This window comes from Venturia canescens, chromosome 1 (genome assembly GCF_019457755.1).
Source record: "Venturia canescens isolate UGA chromosome 1, ASM1945775v1, whole genome shotgun sequence".
NCBI classification, from domain to species: Eukaryota; Metazoa; Arthropoda; class Insecta; order Hymenoptera; family Ichneumonidae; genus Venturia; species Venturia canescens.
This window is the reverse complement of record NC_057421.1, coordinates 24,950,353-24,968,939: the sequence shown is the minus strand read 5'-3', so window position 1 is coordinate 24,968,939 and position 18,587 is coordinate 24,950,353. Positions and strand designations below refer to the sequence as shown.

The 18,587-nt window shown below is 37.7% G+C and overlaps 4 protein-coding genes across 6 annotated transcripts; 3 read left to right on the top strand and 1 right to left on the bottom strand.

Annotated features, from left to right (window-relative positions):
• Positions 1-974: 974 nt before the first annotated feature.
• On the top strand, positions 975-4,527 carry LOC122410236 (protein VAC14 homolog). Its single transcript, XM_043418371.1, has 6 exons — positions 975-1,363; positions 1,435-1,816; positions 2,320-3,441; positions 3,725-3,843; positions 4,027-4,106; positions 4,207-4,527. Exons 1-6 carry the CDS (start codon positions 1,260-1,262, stop codon positions 4,491-4,493), a joined length of 2,094 nt encoding a protein of 697 aa, XP_043274306.1. The 5' UTR covers positions 975-1,259; the 3' UTR covers positions 4,494-4,527.
• On the bottom strand, positions 4,525-7,717 carry IKKepsilon (I-kappaB kinase epsilon). Of its 3 annotated transcripts, XM_043418358.1 has the most exons (5): positions 7,560-7,706; positions 7,369-7,447; positions 5,881-7,222; positions 5,292-5,493; positions 4,525-5,025 (listed from the first exon to the last, which is right to left on the bottom strand). In XM_043418358.1, the coding sequence occupies exons 3-5, from the start codon at positions 7,125-7,127 to the stop codon at positions 4,528-4,530; spliced, it is 1,947 nt and encodes a 648-aa protein (XP_043274293.1). In that variant the 5' UTR covers positions 7,128-7,222; positions 7,369-7,447; positions 7,560-7,706; the 3' UTR covers positions 4,525-4,527. The 3 variants fall into 3 exon arrangements, with proteins under 3 accessions (XP_043274293.1, XP_043274284.1, XP_043274276.1); XM_043418349.1 differs by having other exon boundaries at positions 5,881-7,447; positions 7,560-7,712; XM_043418341.1 differs by having other exon boundaries at positions 5,881-7,717.
• Positions 7,718-8,174: 457 nt separating this feature from the next.
• On the top strand, positions 8,175-11,984 carry LOC122410242 (putative gustatory receptor 28b). Its single transcript, XM_043418384.1, has 6 exons — positions 8,175-8,659; positions 9,250-9,515; positions 10,578-10,769; positions 10,869-11,115; positions 11,342-11,500; positions 11,785-11,984. The coding sequence occupies exons 1-6, from the start codon at positions 8,369-8,371 to the stop codon at positions 11,857-11,859; spliced, it is 1,230 nt and encodes a 409-aa protein (XP_043274319.1). The 5' UTR covers positions 8,175-8,368; the 3' UTR covers positions 11,860-11,984.
• A 2,014-nt stretch (positions 11,985-13,998) lies between these two features.
• Positions 13,999-17,896, top strand: LOC122419288 (gustatory receptor 68a-like). The gene is made up of 5 exons (XM_043433719.1): positions 13,999-15,174; positions 16,024-16,453; positions 16,984-17,052; positions 17,131-17,220; positions 17,319-17,896. Exons 1-5 carry the CDS (start codon positions 14,549-14,551, stop codon positions 17,424-17,426), a joined length of 1,323 nt encoding a protein of 440 aa, XP_043289654.1. The 5' UTR covers positions 13,999-14,548; the 3' UTR covers positions 17,427-17,896.
• The last annotated feature ends 691 nt before the right edge of the window (positions 17,897-18,587 follow it).

Here is an 18,587-nt window from a genome sequence, read left to right as displayed (position 1 = left end):
CGAAAAAAAGACCAGCGGAAATATAACTTTGTGATAATGAATCGCGATTACGATTTTCTGCGATACGGTAAAGTGATAACAAAAGTTAAAGGTGAAATCATAAATTCCAAACATGGGAGGACGAAAAAACATTGGAAGAAAAGTGTGTTGAAAATGTGTGGAAAGTTCTTTATGATCAGAACCATGGAGCAGGATAAGAGAATCGTATAGGCAGAGGGAGAGCGAAAGGATCGTGGAGGAAGACGGAGAGGGTGAGGATCGTCGAGGAAAACGGAGATCGCAAGGATCGCGGGAGAAAAAGGTAGGAAGAAGATCGAGACCCGTTCCTGTAACCGTGAGTAACTACACCAACGATTTTTTTTTTTAAATATGAGTGCGCGAAATATGAAAAATGCTTTTCATATTACAAATGTAGACATTCTGCCGATTGAATGATCAAAACACGTGAATGTCAGGATGACGTTTGAATATTTCATGGAAGTATTTTTTTCAAATAATGAACCGTTAGATATAATATTTTCATATTATTTATTTTCATGATACAGTCGTTGCGATTTATAGATTTACGAATAGAATGTTCTGCAGAGTTGATATGTGGTAGTTGTGCAATCAAATTTTGGTTGAAATGTTTCTGGTAAAGATGTAACTGTGTCTTTACTCGACTGTCAACAAAGTTGAGAATCCCTGTTGTCGTATCCTTATTTCTTTATCGAGGAAAACAACCGTAGCCACATCTGTGTTAACATATTTGGAACTATACTTGGACGCTGATAACGTAATGCCCGTTTTTTCCAACGTTAATCTGAGTTTAAACTCGGTTCATCCTATCTCGAAACTGTATGAAAAAAATTGAACTGAGTTTGAACCGCGTCGGAGAAAACAGAGGTTAGCGTTATTAACGCTATTAATGGCCATTTTCTCCAACGCCGTTCAAACTCAGTTCAATTTTTTTCATATAGTTTCGAGATAGGATGAACCGAGTTTAAATTCAGAGATTAACGTTGGACAAAACGGGCATAATGCTGTCAGGTGGTCAAATTCAGAAGCTTTGAGTTCAGTGACCAATCTGAGGAGGAGGATGTTATCCTTTCGCTTTTCCCATTTCCCATCCTTGTCTTGCCCATCGTTCCTCCCAGGGTTCCTCCCCACTGCGTCTTCCTGTCATGTAATCTGGAATGTTTTTATCTTATACTATTTTCAAGTTTGGCTGTCACTTTTTCATTGTTAAATTGTAAAAAGAAAACAAAACAAGAACGACAATGATATCCGAGAGGGATTATGCACCGCTGAGTGCGGCATGCGTAAGGTCCCTCAGTGACAAAATGTACGAGAAAAGAAAGCCCGCTGCAGTAGAGATAGAAAAGTGAGTTATAGGTTATGTATGATCGAGATCGAGGTTATGTAAAACGACGATAACAACAATCCATTTGACAGAATGGTTAAGGAGTTCGCAGCTCGAAATAATACCGTGCAGATAAAACGATTGTTGAAAGTACTTGGTCAAGATTTTGCAACATCACAAAATCCTCACACAAGGAAAGGGGGTCTCATTGGTTTGGCTGCTATCGCAGTCGGACTTGGTAAAGAAACAGGTCAATACACCGAAGACTTGATACATCCGATATTGGCGTGTTTTTGTGATCCTGATGTTAATGTACGATATTACGCTTGCGAAAGCCTTTACAATGTTGTCAAAATAGCAAGAGGAGCTGTTTTGCCTCTGTTCACCGATATCTTTGGAGCATTGAGTAAATTGGCTTGTGACTCGGAACAAAATGTTAAAATGGCTACTGAACTTTTGGATCGTCTCATGAAGGTTCCTATTCTTAATATTTTTACTAAATTTTTTTTTTTATATTTTCAGGTTGCAAAGATACCTCAATCTTAAGAGGGTGATATAATAGCTTCTTTTACATACAAATAAACTGTATCAGAAAGAAAGTGATTAATTGCAATTTTTTTTCAAAACTTTCTGGAATAAGGGGGTCTTCACTTGATGAACATACATTTGAAAAAATGCCTATAAAGTTATTATTGCAAAAACATAATCTTTTGGATAGACCACGTTTTAAGGAAGATATAATCTGATGCGTCTCAATCGTTAAGATTCTATTGAATAAAAATAGTTGCATTAAATGGCAAAGGTCTCAGAAATAAAATGCTAGTACAAATTTAAATGTTTTTGTGGGATTTCCAAAGAGTAGATAATTACCAAAATTTCATATTTCCAGGGTTTGTTCCCAAAAAGCTTATAAGTGCTTTTTTCTACCTTTTTTCTACCACCGCACCTCTTCTTATATCATGTTGAAAAAATTTCAGGATATCGTAACGGAGAGTGGAATGTTTGATCTTGTGGGATTCATGCCTTTATTGAGGGAACGAATATACACAAAAAATTCGTTCGGTCGGCAGTTTGTGATAGCCTGGGTGTCTGTACTGGATGCTGTACCCGATATGGATTTCATAATATTTCTTCCTGAAATTCTTGACGGTTTGTACAGGATATTGGAAGATCCGAATCCTGAGATAAAAAAAATCACAGACACTGTACTGGGAGAATTTCTACACAGTATTAAGGCGAATCCAGCTCGTGTAGATTTTTCAGCGATGATAAATATTCTGATCGCACATGCCCAGAGTACCGATGAGATTTTGCAGCTCACTGCTATTACCTGGATTCGGGAATTTGTACACTTATCCGGCACTTCTATGTTGCCCTCAATTTCTGGAATACTCGTAGCGATATTGCCCTGCCTTGCTTACGAAGGTGATGGAAGAAAAAGTATAAAAGAAACAGCGACCCGTGTAAATGTCGATCTGATGAAGCTCGTGAACGAACGTGGTGATGAGGAACGAGGTTCCCTAGCAGAGAGCCTCGATCTTCTAAGTGTGGTTGAAGTATTGACGAAACATTTAATGCACACTTCTGTACAAACGAAAGTAGCAGTTCTGAAATGGATTCATCGACTCTTTCAAAACATTCCGAACAAAATGTATCGTCACATTGATGATCTCTTTCCCGTTTTAATGCGCACACTCAGCGACACTTCCGACGAAGTTGTTCAACAGAATTTAGTTGTTATGGCCGAGATAATAGGCTCGCCTTACATTGAGGAAAAAAGTAACGAGGAGGAAAAAACCCTTGATCCGTCAATCGAAACCACTGGCATTGGTAATAAATACTTCACCAAATTTATCGTTAATCTTTTGAGGCTTTTCTCAACAGATAGACATCTCCTTGAAGACCGAGGTGCTTTCATTATACGCGAGCTTTGCTTGCTTCTCAGTGCCGAAGATATTTACAAAATATTAGCCAAAATATTGCTCAAGGAACAGAATCTTCGTTTCGCTTGCATTATGGTACAAACCCTGAATATTATTCTATTGACCAGCTCGGAATTATTCGATCTTCGTAAGAAACTCAAAGACTGGAATTCAGAGGTATTCACAAATTACTCTATCCTTTTCTACATTCTGCGATGGTTTCCAATCGATGGATACTAATTTTTAACATATTGAACTATTAATTTAGTTTTTTTTTTTAATTATTTTGCTTTCTTGTTTATTGCATCTCTGATTTTATCATCAAAATTCTAGAAAAAAAATCAATTTTGGCCTGAACTCGTGCACATGTATCAATACTCATAAAAAGATCGGATTTCAGCGATGGAAAATTATAAAGATCATATTTTACAACTGCAAAACAGAATATTTGATTCAACAGGAAAGCCGTGAGTTGTTCATCTGTTTGTACGAGTCTTGGTGTCACAACCCTGTTGCTACATTGGCACTGTGCTTCTTGACAAGAAATTACGGACATGCCTGTCGTCTCGTACGATCTTTGTATCCTTTGAATGTTTCTAAATCTCTATGCCAGTTACAGAAGAGAAAATCATTTGATATTCAGCTTTATTGTATGGTAAAACTCAAAATTACATTATTTTACGATTGAAACACTTCAGTCTTTTTAAAATCTTTTGTTATCGCTCCTTAACTGCAATAAAAACAAAAACTACCAATCATCAGTGGAAATATAGAAGTGACCGTGGAATTTTTGGCCGAAATAGACAAGTTGGTTCAACTGATCGAATCGCCTATATTTACATGTACGTACAAACGGTATACGACAATATTTCGTAAGATATTATAGAATAGGATGCATTTAAAAAATATGTCGACACTTGACAATTCTTATATTTCCTGTAGATTTAAGGCTGGAGTTATTGGAGAGAGAAAGGAATCAAGATTTGGTCAGGGCTCTCTACGGACTCGTGATGATTTTGCCACAGAGTGAGGCGTTTTTGACATTACACAGGCGTTTGGCAGCCATACCATTGTCGACACTCGCTGAGCCGACAACGACGGAGACGTCCGACAACATTGACTTCAACAAGCTTTTGCGACACTTCGAGAGTGTGCAAGAGCTACACAAGGAACAAAAACACCGGCAAAGAATTCGTTCTCTGATCGAACCGCGCGAATCACCCGAATAATATTATTATCTAATAATAAATCTATTAATTTTCATCAAATGTGATATTCTTCGACCGGATCATCGGCTCCTTCATCGTCGTTCTCCTCGTTATCGTCATCGTTGCTTTCGTCAAATTTTTCGTTTTGCATTGATAGCCGCAACAGTTGCTTTACCAGCGAATCATTGCCAGCGAGTATAAGCGCTATTTGCTCTTGCGTGTCACAAATATTTTGCCACTTTTTTGTGCCTTCTTCCTGCTGTTGTATACATCCCGAGAGTGTACACGTATGCGCGCCGATTTGCTTCTCGGGCAGTCTTTTTATCAGACGCGACAGAGCCTCGTGTCGGTCGGTACTCTCTTGCGAAAGCCTGTACGCGTACGTGTCAAGGGAACGTTGATAGTTACTCGTGTCTTTGTCCAGTATTTGAGTCTGTAAGTACACTGTTTGGGCCATCTTGTACCAATCTGCAAGACACTCCGAGCGCTGGGTTATCGATGGTATGCACTCGGATTCCAAAAGCGCTTTCATACGACGCCCGGTTTCAGTTACCTGTCAAATTATTATCAATGATTTATTGGTGTCCGATAAAAAATTATCTAACCGGTGAGTTTCATTGATTTGTGTTTTTAAAAACTAGAAATATTCGATTTGTTGTTTATAGACTTTTTGAGCTTGAATGGTCAATATTGTGAAGTTAATTTTTCATTTGAATTCGGATTTTACACGTTTTGTATTTCTGGTCGATTGTTAAAGTTGGACAACGGGAAGTAATCAATTGAATGTAAAAAATCATTGTTCCTGAAAAATTAACGTACCTTGATGCGCTCCAGCACATGGAACTGTTCGTCATTGTACGTTAGACTTCTTGTTGCTCTGTCTCGAAGAAGGTGTTGCCAACCATCGCGCAGTCTGTCAATGAGGGTTGCAGCCCTTGGACCAGCTTTGCTCTTCCATGGACAGTTCGATTGACGGATTCCACTCTCCCATTCGCTTGAAAGATTGGCCTCCTTCACGTATCTAGGAGATCATATTCCAAGAATTAATGATTATACTTTACACATCTAAAAAACAGATGCCACTGAAATTTTTACTGTTGGTTGCTGCTGCTTAGTTAATTGTTTATTCAGTTGACTTTTGTCTATGAAAAAATGGTCTCTAAAAGTACATGAAGTTAGTACATGTTATTAGTAACTTAAATTATTCAGTGTTTAATCAACTAACAAAATTCTTTCATTTCCAAACTGAGAATGAACATGTGAATTCTGTATGAAGGAGAATTTTGTGTATTTGAGAACTCGCACTGGTGGAAACTGCCACTAATTTTTCCATTTTGATTTTGATATTTAAACGATGATCACATGTATCATGCAGCCATTATCTAAGCATTGTCTAAACAGTACCAACCTCTGATGGAGCTGATTGATTGCTGGTGCGAGTTCGCTGGAGAGTTGTTTGCTTCTGGATTCAAGTTCTCGTCGCCAATGTTTATTTAGTTCAAGTTTGCCTCTAGCATCATCATCACCATATTTTTCAATAATATCCCTTGCAAGATTTTCACTCCTTTCAATAGCACTGGCTGTGTTTTCTGTAGCTCTAGTGAGTTCTTTAGCACGATTAGATTTTTCGAGGACTCGTGTGAGTTGATTGCAAACCAGAGTAGTGAAAGCTCGAACAGCATCATCCGACAATTTACTTGAAAGTGCGATTTTATCAATTTGACGTTTACACGAATGACCAACGGAGCATGCTACTTTTGCCTGACTGGCATCGTTTTCAACAGACACAAGATTAGCAAAAACAGGGAAAACAGATTGTTCCTCGCTGATAATATCAGTTTTCAGTGTAACATTGTTATTCTCACGAGAAAACAACATAAGCGGTTCTTCTAAGCTAGTTGTTGGATAGCCTTTCCCTGGAGTAGATTCGTCCACATGACGGTCAGTGAGTCGAACATTTTCGTATAATAAAATTTGTGCATGACTTGCAACATCTGTCTGTTCTTGAACATAATTCTGAAAAGCTATCAATTTTTCATCTGGATGAAGGTATACTTGAATTGACTCTGCTCTATGAACATGGAAAATGTGAATTGCTCGTCTCGCCAGAGTATCTGTAACTTGACTAAAGAATCTGTCAAAACTCCAGATCTTTTGTCTGTCAACTTCAAGTAGTCCTGCGAGCAAGGGTGTCACAATTTTCTTGAGACCAAAGCTGAGTCGACAATTGTCAGGTAAATCACTGCTCCATTCAATTGGTCCGTTCTCGGATAACTGAGTACCAGATATGACCCCAGAAGCTTTTTTGGTCGTGATGTAAAACATGGTTTCCTTATTTCTACGTCCACCAAATGGCCGAAACGGTAAATTTCCAGTTGCTACATGATAAAGCGTCACACCAATGGACCACAGATCTACCGTAGCCCCAAAACTCTTGCCCACTGGTTTCCTCAAAACAGCACGTTCATACATATCTGGGTGCAAATATTCTTCAGTTCCATAAAGAGACACAAATTGTTGATCTTCGTGCAGCTCGCGGGCCGCGCCAAAATCTGTCAACTTGTAAACTGTGCTTCCGTCTTCTTCTACGAATTTCATTATGTTACCGGGTTTCAGATCTCGATGAACAAGATTATTGTCACGAAGATGTTTCATTCCCGCGGAAAGATGACGCAAAACAAGAAGAAATTCTTTTTCCGCCAAGCCGTAAGTGTTCTCGGGATCATCGAGGATATTGAACAAACTACCGCCTGTACATAATTCCATAACTATTACTTTACCTCGACCATCTTGTTCTTCTTCGATGGCCAACAATTTTACAATATTTTCATGCTTAACTTTCTTCAACACCTGAAACTCTCGCATTTGCACGTCTAATGGACGCATTTGACTCAACTGATTAAATGTTTTTACCGCTACCGGTTCACCGTTGTTTTTATTCACGCCTTGAAACACTGCTCCCGTTGCACCTTTACCTAAAACACTCGTTGTACACCATACATAATTAGCCGATCCTCGAAGGAACGACATTGTGTATTTGTTCTATATCACTTGTTCAGTTCTTGAATGTCTTGTTGAATTTTATACAAGTTTTGTTTGTGAGATCGAAACGTTAGGTTATGTTATGTGTCAACTTTCTCGATAAACACGGAGGACACAAAAGCATGCAGAGGGCGCGTTCAGGGAGTCGCTATTTGCGCTAAAAATACAAGATATAGTAATATCATTCAATGATAACGTTAGCGTTTGTAGCGCAAATAGCGACTCCCCGAACGCGCCCAGAGACTAGAGAGAAAACTGGACTGACTGATTGAAGTCATTGCGAAGAAGACCCACGAACAACAGCGTGTGTTTTCAGAAATATTTACACGAAATTCTGGTGGCGCACACATACTATTTGGTGGATGAATTTGATCAATTTTTTTTCTATTATTGTTACAGTTTTGGAATTGTTTTCGCCAGTTTTCGAAGTCAGTGCAATAGTTTTTGAAATAATACTTTATGAAAAATTAATAAATGGTTGGTTGGCATTATCCATAACGCATTATTCACGTATTGTTTCTCGACGTGTTGGGTAGACCTCGAATGAAATAATCGAGCGAAAACCACGCGAAAACTAAGGGCTTATCCCCTTTAAAAAAAACCTGTAGACTAACGCCTTCCTTTGTGATGGCAGATATTGTTCGCTGATCCTTCAGTCGATCGAAAGCAGTCTCACCGAGTTAACCGAATAATTGATTGCTCGAAAAAAACGAGTTTCCAATTTCTTCTAACGCAAGAACGAAACAAATTTTTTTTCCTCATTAAAGATTATTTTATTTTAAGAACTTACATATACAACAGCAGAACAAACAAATCATTTGAAGTTGAAATTTTTAAATTTGTTCTCTATCAAAATGACCTGGCGACCGAAGAATTTTCGAGACACTTTTCTTCCCATTTCAACGTTGATGGCGATTTTCGGATGTGGCGTTTTTGAATTTCCCCTCGGACGACGACGAATCGCATTCAGTGTCGTTTATGCGATGGTTGTTACATTTATTTATTGGGTGCTATATGCTTTGAATCTTAAATATTCCTTCGAAAGTGACTGGTTCAACGCAGAAGATAAAATTGTATATTTCATAACTTATGTCAATTTTATGATAATGCTAGTCACGCAAGTACTTCGATGCGTATATCATAAAGTAAGTAGCAACTCACTTTTATGTTGAATTTATGTTCTCGTGGTAGTGTAAGATTGCATAAAGATAAATATTCGGGAATTTCCATACTCTTTTTTGCTGTTCCCCAATTCCGATGTTCGTCACATTTTCTTTAATATTTCGACATTTGCAAAATGGTGTACATTTGCAGAAACAGAATTTTAGATAACAGTGAAAACGATAAAACTTCTTCGAAACTCAATTTTCTTTTAAAACGATGTTAATTTGAACTTTTTTAAAAATTTTAATTAAAAAAATGATTGTATTGTACTTGAACGATGTTTTCGAACTTTGAAAAAAAACTTTAGACGACAACGTGCGCATATGAGAATACCCTCGTTGCCCAGTAGAAAATTACTTGTCAGTAGTTCCAGCAAATGCCTGGTCAGACTCGCGTTTGAATTTAAAACTCAAACAAACGTATACGATAAATTATAAAAAAATAATTTTCGTATGCTGAGGCCCAATTTTTATTGAATTCGTGTCACATTCAATTTTTCAGTATCATTTAGACCTGTACGGTGAGAGCTGGAACTTTAATCATTAATAACTTTGTTCTTTTTTCCATAAAGAAATTCGAGCGATCGATGTTCAGAATAATAAAAGTGGACAACACGCTTCGCGAACTTGGGACCACGTTCGATTATACACATTGTTTGAAACTGAGCATATTACTGGATGTTGTCTGGGTCGTTTTGATTTTCATTCAAAATGGTATCGACACATTATGGTTCATCCACAAAGTACCTCTAAGAGCGATTATAATCATCGTATCGATTCTTCATCATCCAATATACGTCAACATCATGGTTTCTCTAAATTATTGTCTGTTAATGGGGTAAGATATAACAGTCGAAAATTTTTATTCGCTCGAATAAAATCTTTGATCAATTATATAAGGTAAATCATGCTCGAAGGATCGAATTTTATGGGTGTCTAAATTGGATCGATTTTTACTTCCTAATTAAAGATTTTAATCACTTTAATTAATGTCAGAGTCATTAATTCGAAATAGTAAATAATTTTTTTCAACTTATCTTCTGGTGAATGAGACCACAAGCCATTAATTAATCAGGGATCCATCACCGACCGAACCCCAAATTTCATTCGTCTCTGGCGAAAATACTATAGTTTTTTACATGTCAAAAATCGCAATGGAGAGCGCGCAAAGGGTAAACGCAAAGGAACATGGATCAAGAAAAAAGTGTTAATAAAAAGACAGAGGCTATGACAGAAACGGCCCAAGCCAAGAAGAAACAAAATACCGAAATAAGAAAATGCGAACTTATGCTGATTACCAATTTCGTTCAATCTGCAACTTAAAATATCTTTATATCTCTAATAAGACAATCATCTCGAATTTTTCCCCCAATCTTCGTTCTATACTTCATTGTTATTGTGTACTTTTTTATGAACTTCGTAAGAAGCGTTTATCCGTTATATGGAAAGATAAACGATTTTTTACGCACAGCCCCTTTACGCACAGATTTAAGCACATTTATCTGAATAACCAATAAGGCGAACCCCTTAAAAGTTGATACGCGTGTCAGTCGACTACCCATTTAAACTCTGTTTAAATTTCAAGACTTTCATAAGAAAATCATTTCGTGCATGAATTACTTTAAGGCAGCGGTCTCGCGACGGTTTACTTCCCATACATTTAAAAAATTACTATCTATCAAAAATTCAATTCTGTTAAACGTATATTAAACTGCCCAAAAAATATTTGAATTTTTGGCAATATTGTTTCACATGAAACATGAAATTCTCTAGTTTTGCTTGCAATTTGATTATGTGTGGAAATATGACGATTGCACTGAAAATATACCTAGCAGTTGAAATTTTTTTGCTATTGCCAGCACATTTGTCCTGTTTTTTTTTTTTTTTTCTCTTAATTCAGTCAGGTAGGAACGAGATTCCGTAAAACGAATGAGTTACTCGAGAATACTTTTAAGTTCAATGAGGCTTTATCGGTCGTCGATTTCCATGGAGGCTTGCCAAAAAACAAAATAACCGTAGCTGCGTCGACGGCTTCGTTGGATAGAAATATAAAAACAGAAAATGAAGTAACGAGCTTGATGCAGTCTCTCAAGTAAGTTCTAAATGTCCGTTTTTTTCTACATCATTTTAAAAACTCTCTCTCAAATATTTCAATAGGTTCAATAATTTAATAATTTCTTTTTATTTCAAGGCACGTACATCTCGAACTGACTCTCATAGCGAAGGAATTCAATCACATTCACAGCATTATTATTCTATTGGAAATGGCAGCTTTCTTCGTTATGTTTACAGGATTATTTTTCATCCTCTACATTATGATTATGCGACCAACCCTCGAGAGAAAAAGTTTGCAAATATTTGTTCTAGTTACTATAATCGTTGTGTGCACTCCGTTAGTGATTTTCATCAACCACACGGCAGAGAGTGTAGCTGCGGAAGTAATTTACTCCTTTATTCTCTATCGTCTTGGAAAATATTTTTTTTCCCGGAACGAAAAATCAGTTTCACGTTAATTAAGCATTGTCGCTGCGAATATTTCAGTAGCAAAAGTTTGTTTTGTCAAAATTCCGATAAAAAATGCGCTTTCGAGTCTGGATAAATCTGTCGCAGACTTAATTCAACGGTTTTGTTGTTTGTTTGTTTTTTTTTTCTCTTTTCTTTAAGGCGAAGAGAACGGGGACCATCATACATAGCGTTTACAACGGCAACGAAGACTCCGAATTTCGCGACGAGCTTAAACAATTCACTCTTCAATTACTGACTAACCCTCTGGAATTTTCTCCACTCGGCTTTTTTACCCTCGGCTACGATTTCCTTCGAGGAGTAAGTGAAATTATTTTTCCTCACTTGAGAATTGCCCACTTTTCCGCTCGAACTTTCGGTTTACTTCTCGAAATTTTCAACTGTGCTAGAAATTTAATGTAACCCTAAACAAGGCAATCGAGTTTACTTAACCGATTGCCTCTCGAGTAGCGGAAAAATCGAGTTTTCAACTGTTTCTTAATTCGTCTCAACTCAAGTCTCGGTGATAATGAAAAATGGAACCCCCGCTTTTGTGTTTTCTGAACAGCTTCACACAATAATTCGAAATTTATTTACTTTTACAGTATTTCGGAACGGTCGTGACCTACTTGGTGATATTCATTCAATTAGGCAGCGACCCGAAAATCATTCGTCAATAATAACCGATGACACGAAATTATTTTGAATTCGGTCTTATAGGAATTGAATTTCGTTAATGAGATTATCACACAACTTTACTCGACGTTGGAATCGAATAAATGAAAAACCATCCATTTTCAAAGAAGCAAATATTTTCATTGTCCTCCACACTCCTCCAGCCGGTAATTAACTAACGTGACAATAAAATTATTCGATCAAAATAAAATGAACTAAATGGTACACACGTGGACGATTCTTATCGAGGATAGACCTTTTATGGCTCCCATAATTACAGTGCCAAGCAAACAAAGGAAAATTTCTGTCACGATAGATTCAAGCCATCGATTAGTTTCCTTACGAACGTAACTTTCACTTTTATTGCGAGCATTTTCCCTCGATCCGGGATCAAGATGGACAATTGATATTTTAAACCGAATCGATCAACTCGTGATTTTAAAGCCTATTCGTTCATGGGGCTTCAAAGAAATTTGAACAAATCCTTACCGAAATTTATTTTCAATCTTCATCGAAAATGGTTTTCTTTATTTAAAGGATAAAAACAGTTTGGAGGACGATAAATAATTACGTTTAGTTGTTCGGTCCAAAAATCCAAAATTTTCTGCCCCCGAAGGTCAATTATACTACACTCAATTGATTTAGACAATTATTATTATTAAAAGCACTTATTTTCATTCATTAGTTCAATAATGAAAGTATACAAAAGAGAACCATGAAATTACCGAATTCTCGTATTGGCCAACTGCGGAACGTCAATCAACGGGGAAACCTCTTCAAGGTACTCGTACATGATCAAAGTGAAAATACGTAAGTGGGGTCACAAAGTTTTCTGTAGAAATTGTTTGGCTCTCTACGATTGTTCCAATGCATTAAGGGGTCTACCGTAATTAGACGGCAAAAAAAAAAAGACTATTTTCACGAATTTTTTCGACCGGTATAAATTATAAATACGGATATTAAAAGTGTTGGGCCTAAAAAATACACAAAATTTTTTTTTTTTTCATTTTTATGGTACTCAGTTTTCGTACAGAAAAATGACGGCAACAGCGCGTGTCATACGATTTTTTATTTAATAAAAAATGACAAAATGGAGGCCATGTTTTCCAAAAACTACGAAAAAGCACGTTTTTTCATCCTTTTTTGCAATAAAAGAATAGTTCCACTCGAAATTTCAAAATTCGTATGACATGCGCTATAGCTGTAGTCATGAAGAACACGTGGTAAAAATTTGGTAAGGATCCGTTGAATGGTTTCGGAGATTTTATCAACGAGCTGTCCAAAAACGTAATTTTGAGAAAAACGCGTTGTTGAAAGAAAGACAGGTACGCGGTATACCGTACTGGGCTGCGTATTAGCGCGCTCGGACAGCCGAGTAAACGTCGCTCAAAAGTACACTTGGACTGCTCAGATCTTCCTAAAATTTTAGTTACGATACTATTAAATATGCGTATACTTTCGAAAAATGCAAAAAAAATCGATTTTTTGATAATTCTAATTAGAGCAGACCCCTTAAATTCCATAATCCATAGCCCATTTGCCGGAAGATTCATAAAAAATGGTATTTCTCTTGGGAACTCGTTCCTGCACTTGGCTTACCGTCTATCGATCGTCGGAGGGGGGCACCTACAGATCGATCGTACAATTGAACTCCAAATTTGCCCTTAATACCGGAGAATTACGCTAATTACTAACTGTCGAGTGACTCGACTAAATTTCAACCCCTCGTAGGTGGCTTAAAATGATCCGGTAACTCCCGTCACTGTATTGCGGTGACAGTAACGTTTCAGTTCGTTTCCAAGTGCACCAAACGTTTTGTTTGCCTTTGATCCTTTCGATAGCGGAGACACGCCCGACGCGACGAACGGTCGCTCCTCCCTATCAAGTGAATTGACGTCTTCTGATGAAAATGCAGGTAATTGAGTAGCCGTAAAGTCTCCCGTCGAGCAATCAATTGTTTCGCGTGCAGAGTCCGGTACTCTTCCATTGCGGGAGATTCATTCGAGAGTATTGAAAACGAGTTTCGTTGCTTCTTGCGATTCTCGCATTATTGTCTCGGGAAATAAATAGTGAGAGGAAATTCTCGCTGTTTTTTATTCTCTTCGACGAATATACTTTTGAGGGAAGAATAAAATTCACGAAGTCTACAATCGAGCGGGGCTTGGGAAGCGTGAGAAAAAGCGTCCATGGAATCGGTCGTAAAGTGACTCGTCGAAGGCACAAATATGCGAGCTTTTGCGCGAAAGTTCAGTGGAGAAGTGGCTAAACACTGGGAAAACGTTCAGCGTGCACCAACGTCGGTAATGTGTCGGTGCCCAACGTTAGAAGATGCTTATCTCGCACGCCACCTTCTACGCGTTTCCCCTGTCTTGTCGCTAAAAGTTATCAGTGTTTTCTCAAGCAGTCTCTATAGCCCCGGGCTAGGCTTCGTCCCTCGTGTCTAACATCCCGGAATCCACATTGGAAAGATAGCAGAAATTTTGATTCCGCGTGTACAAAAATACTTGCTGATAAACCGGATTTGTTAGTTGTTTTTAAAAAAGTGATATTTCGTAGCCAAAATGAGGGAAAGCACTGTGAAAATCTCGTTGAAATTGGAGCACAGACAATTGACGATCTACGATTGATCATCGACGCTATTAAATCGAATTGAAACCGGATGAATCGAGAGTGACTGAAGTGATTTCGAGAAAAATGGAATACCCGTCGTCGACGATGCAGTCGAAGGACTTCGGGGATTGGATAACATCAAAATTTCGAATAAAGCCTAAAAACATGAAGCAGTTAATGATGCCGATGCTTATAAGCGGATGGGCTGTCGGAAGGGGCGTCATAGAACTTCCGCTTGGAAAACGTTGGCCTCTCGTGAGCTGTCTCTATTCGGGATTGACAATATTCGGGTATTTCTTCGTGGCGAAAATAACGATGGAGGATCTTCACGTTGTCGTACCAGCGGCATCTTCCATTGGAATGTGGATCATCAATCCGATGATTTGTATCGACATCTGCCTCGTTATTTGCAACGTTATAATCGGCTGGAAAGGCATACGAAACGTCGCAGATATAATCAATCGTTTGGAAGAGTCTGGCAGAAAAGTGGAAAAAATTGGCATCTTACAGGACTACAGTAAAGTTTACTGTGGCCAATTAGTCTTGCTGATTTGTGAAGTGATTTTCGCTATTTTTATCATGCTCTTTGCATTCGTTTCGCTACCGTCGAACGAGCGAAGCGGGTGGCATAAAATGGCTACGAGTATTTGTATTTATTATCCTTTCATTGTAATTTCCATCGGCGACGCGGAGTTCATCACCCTCGTTCGGTAAACTTTTGGAATTTTACTATTGTTATTTTAACCCGCAGATTCGCAGATTACGAAAATTTCAATTTTCGGAAAAATTGTCTCAATTGTATCAAAATTCCTTTTCTCAATTTGCACATTTTTCTATAATGAAACTTGATATTTCAATTTTTTAAGGAAGTTGAGGCATTAGAATGAAAATGATGTCACCGCTTTTAAACCTATTGCATCTTATAAAGTGAAGTGTAAAAAAAAATCAGTTAAATTTTCAGACAGTTTAGGAGCGTCGTTGCTGAGAAAAATCAATAACAATTTGGGCCAAATAACATGTAATCTTATGGAAGTCAAGACACATTCGGTGATATCTCCGTTAAAAATGATGCTAAAAATATGAAATTTTTTGGGCAACACGAGCAAGGCTTGCCGAATAATGTCAATTTTTTTCAGATTTATTAGGAGATTTGCTGAGATTATATTAATAATAATCTGTTTTCCGTGCAGTTTTTTGAGGCTAGGATCGTCACTGTTCGTGTTTTCGACTGAGCTTTCACCAATTTTTCGTCTTTTTTTCCCCAACTTTTCTTTAAAGTGTATGCAACATTGCCAAACTGTAAACTGGCCTAACTTTTGAAAGGTAGAGGTCATCACTTTTGGGTAAAAAAAATGACTGTACAGCCTCAACTTCCTTAAATGATCGTAATCGATTACTGAGGGACTGTTACCCCTCAAAAGTCTCGCTGTAAGATTAATTTTAATGTCCTGTGAGCCAACACCACTTTGTTGAATGAATTTTCTTTCAAATAATGAAATAAACATATATTTTTGTCAAGGTTGAATCACACTTTTTTAATTCATTTTTTTACCTTCCAGTTCTATCACTTTAAGGTTCGAACGATTGAACAAAGTACTTGAAGACATGTCAACAACGACGGATCGCTCACCTCAGCATAAAAGAGCACTCGATTACATCAAATTCAAGGAGCGCCAGATCGATGGTGTCCACGAAAAATGTACGAATGATGATGAGAGACTAATAAGAGCAGTGGCCGAAGATCATCTCGAGCTCGTCCGAATAGGAGGCTTGATTAATGCCACTTTTGGCACGCAAGCATTGCTGTCGATGACTCTCTCCTTCGTCTGTCTACTTGGACTGCTGTATCGTGCTTCAGCCTTGGTCCTGTGGTCGACCTTAACGAAGGACTCTCTGGACAAAGAATTAGTCGTTTTGCTGGGCTGGGTGTTTTACTATATTTACAGAATAATCGTGATGACCACAGCGTGCATGCAAGCAGTTGATGAGGTAAAATTATATGCTGTCCTTCGTTATTTCGGTACTCCCTTAAACCTGAGGGTATGTACTAAGCTTTTTTAGCACCTTCTGAAGATCAGAAGGCGTTCTGATATCAAGCTCTGCATATCAATGAAGCAAAACGTTATGCTTGCACGGGGGAAAAGATTTTTATGTTGAAATAAAGATTACGCTTTTTTAAGTATAAAATATCCAGTTCGATTTGAGTAGAAATTTGTCATTTTATTGAGAGCAGATAGTAATTTGCTGATGTTGAAATCAATTAGCTTTGACGCAGCCAAAGAAATTCGTGTCGAACGAAATAACTTCGAAGGCAGCTTATAAGTGAGCTTCGAAGTGACTTGAGTCGATTGGATGACTGAGATTCACTCAAATATTTATTAAAACTACGAAAAAGTGTGCGTAAGCGAATAGGTGTCAAGGTGCGATGAGGTTGGAGAAACGAAATCATTAAACGTTCGACAAAATTCACTCGAAAATCATAAATGCACTTTTCTTTTTCAAACCTTTTTATTTTTCAGTGCAAAAAAACTGCAACTATCATTTGTCAACTTCATGAACCATCGACAAAAAAAGGGTTTAGAAATGAGGTAAAAAATATTTCGTCGGTCATCGATTCTTCACATAAATTACCTACAAATACCTTATTTTGTTTTCTTTCTCAAAAGATCAGTAATTTCTTGCTGCAAATGACGCAGAATACGGTCGAGTTCACGGCGTGTCGCCTGTTCAGCCTCGATCACAGCTGCATCCAACGGGTACGCACTGTACAGTTTTTTCATTAATGCAAATTTAGACATCCAAGGACTGGAGAGGAAAGACGAGGGAGTGAGAGTAACAAATGCTTTTTCAATAGATCATTGGCACGATAACGACCTATCTCGTTATTCTTGTACAAATTAATGGCGACTTGACGTCCTCGATGCCAGGGGGTTCGAAAACGAAGGTGACGAAGAACAAGTAGAAATTATTGGGTGAAAAACGAAACGGTTGTATATTAATGAAAAAATGTTTTTTTTTTCATTTATCACTGCTTCGTGCTAACGCCCAAAGATTTAGCAAAACAAGCAATAAATCTTCGAGCATTTCCTCTTCCGAAAATACAACTCCGACGAGCTCACTGATTCGAATTACGTTGACTCGAGTCAGTTAATGGAGTTGGAATGGCCTACAGTTGAGTCAAACACGACGGCTCTCGAAATTTTTCATAAACCGTTTCACGATTTCTGACGTCATTATTGTATCCACGTGTCTCAAGATTATTCGGATCTGAAAACGAACAACCGTTTCAATGGAAACCGTTCAACGATTTCTTCAAATTTTTTCCCTCATACAGTTGTTTTGGTATTAACACAAAAAATTCGCTTCGTACAATGGGCTGAAATATTTGTTGAATTCAAGATTTTTTAATTAAAGATATATAATCACTTTAAATTAATGTCAGAGTTATTAATTCGAAAGTGTAAATAAATTTTTTCAACTTATCTCTTTTGGCGAATAAAATTACAAGCCATTAATTGATCCGTCATCAACTGGACCTGAAATTTCATTCATCCCTGGAGAAAGTACTATAGTTTTTATGTAAAAAATCGCAATAGAGAGCCCAAAGGGTAAGGGCAATGGGAAATGGATCAAGAAAAGAGCTCGAAAAAAGTATTAATGAAAAGGCAGGAATGGCCCAAGCGAAGAAGAAACAAAATGCCAAAATAAGCACATGCGAAGTTATGCGAGTGCTCATTACCAATTCCGTTCAATCTGTAACGTAATATCAAGAGACTCGGTAGAGTCTCGGGACAAGTACATTGACAGCCCTGCCGTCTGCTGGCCTGAGGCTCTCGCCGAGACTATACTTTCTCTGAATATCTTTATCTCTAATAAGACGATCGTTTCGAATTTTTTCCCCGACCTTCGTTATATACTCCACTGTTATTGTGTACTTTTTCGTGAACTTCGTAAGAAGCGTTCATCCGTTATATGGAAAGATAAACGATTTTTTACTCACAGTTCCTTTAACCCAGTGTATTTTTTTTCGTATTTAAACACGTTTATTTCAATAACCAATAAGACGAACCCCTTAAAATTTGATACGCGTGTCAGTCGACTACCCATTTAAACTCTGTTTAAA

Excerpts from the sequence above, each read along its gene's own strand:
- LOC122410236 (XM_043418371.1), top strand. The coding sequence starts at position 1,260 with ATGATATCCGAGAGGGATTATGCACCGCTGAGTGCGGCATGCGTAAGG. Across the intron at positions 3,442-3,724 it reads TCAAAGACTGGAATTCAGAG|GAAAGCCGTGAGTTGTTCAT; the intron begins GTATTCACAAAT and ends TTGATTCAACAG. Across the intron at positions 3,844-4,026 it reads TGTCGTCTCGTACGATCTTT|TGGAAATATAGAAGTGACCG; the intron begins GTATCCTTTGAA and ends ACCAATCATCAG.
- IKKepsilon (XM_043418341.1), bottom strand. The coding sequence starts at position 7,502 with ATGTCGTTCCTTCGAGGATCGGCTAATTATGTATGGTGTACAACGAGT. Across the intron at positions 5,494-5,880 it reads ATCAATCAGCTCCATCAGAG|ATACGTGAAGGAGGCCAATC; the intron begins GTTGGTACTGTT and ends ATGATCTCCTAG. Across the intron at positions 5,026-5,291 it reads ATGTGCTGGAGCGCATCAAG|GTAACTGAAACCGGGCGTCG; the intron begins GTACGTTAATTT and ends ATAATTTGACAG.
- LOC122410242 (XM_043418384.1), top strand. The coding sequence starts at position 8,369 with ATGACCTGGCGACCGAAGAATTTTCGAGACACTTTTCTTCCCATTTCA. Across the intron at positions 9,516-10,577 it reads AATTATTGTCTGTTAATGGG|TCAGGTAGGAACGAGATTCC; the intron begins GTAAGATATAAC and ends CTCTTAATTCAG. Across the intron at positions 10,770-10,868 it reads AGCTTGATGCAGTCTCTCAA|GCACGTACATCTCGAACTGA; the intron begins GTAAGTTCTAAA and ends TTTTATTTCAAG.
- LOC122419288 (XM_043433719.1), top strand. The coding sequence starts at position 14,549 with ATGGAATACCCGTCGTCGACGATGCAGTCGAAGGACTTCGGGGATTGG. Across the intron at positions 17,053-17,130 it reads AAAAAGGGTTTAGAAATGAG|ATCAGTAATTTCTTGCTGCA; the intron begins GTAAAAAATATT and ends CTTTCTCAAAAG. Across the intron at positions 17,221-17,318 it reads ATCACAGCTGCATCCAACGG|ATCATTGGCACGATAACGAC; the intron begins GTACGCACTGTA and ends CTTTTTCAATAG.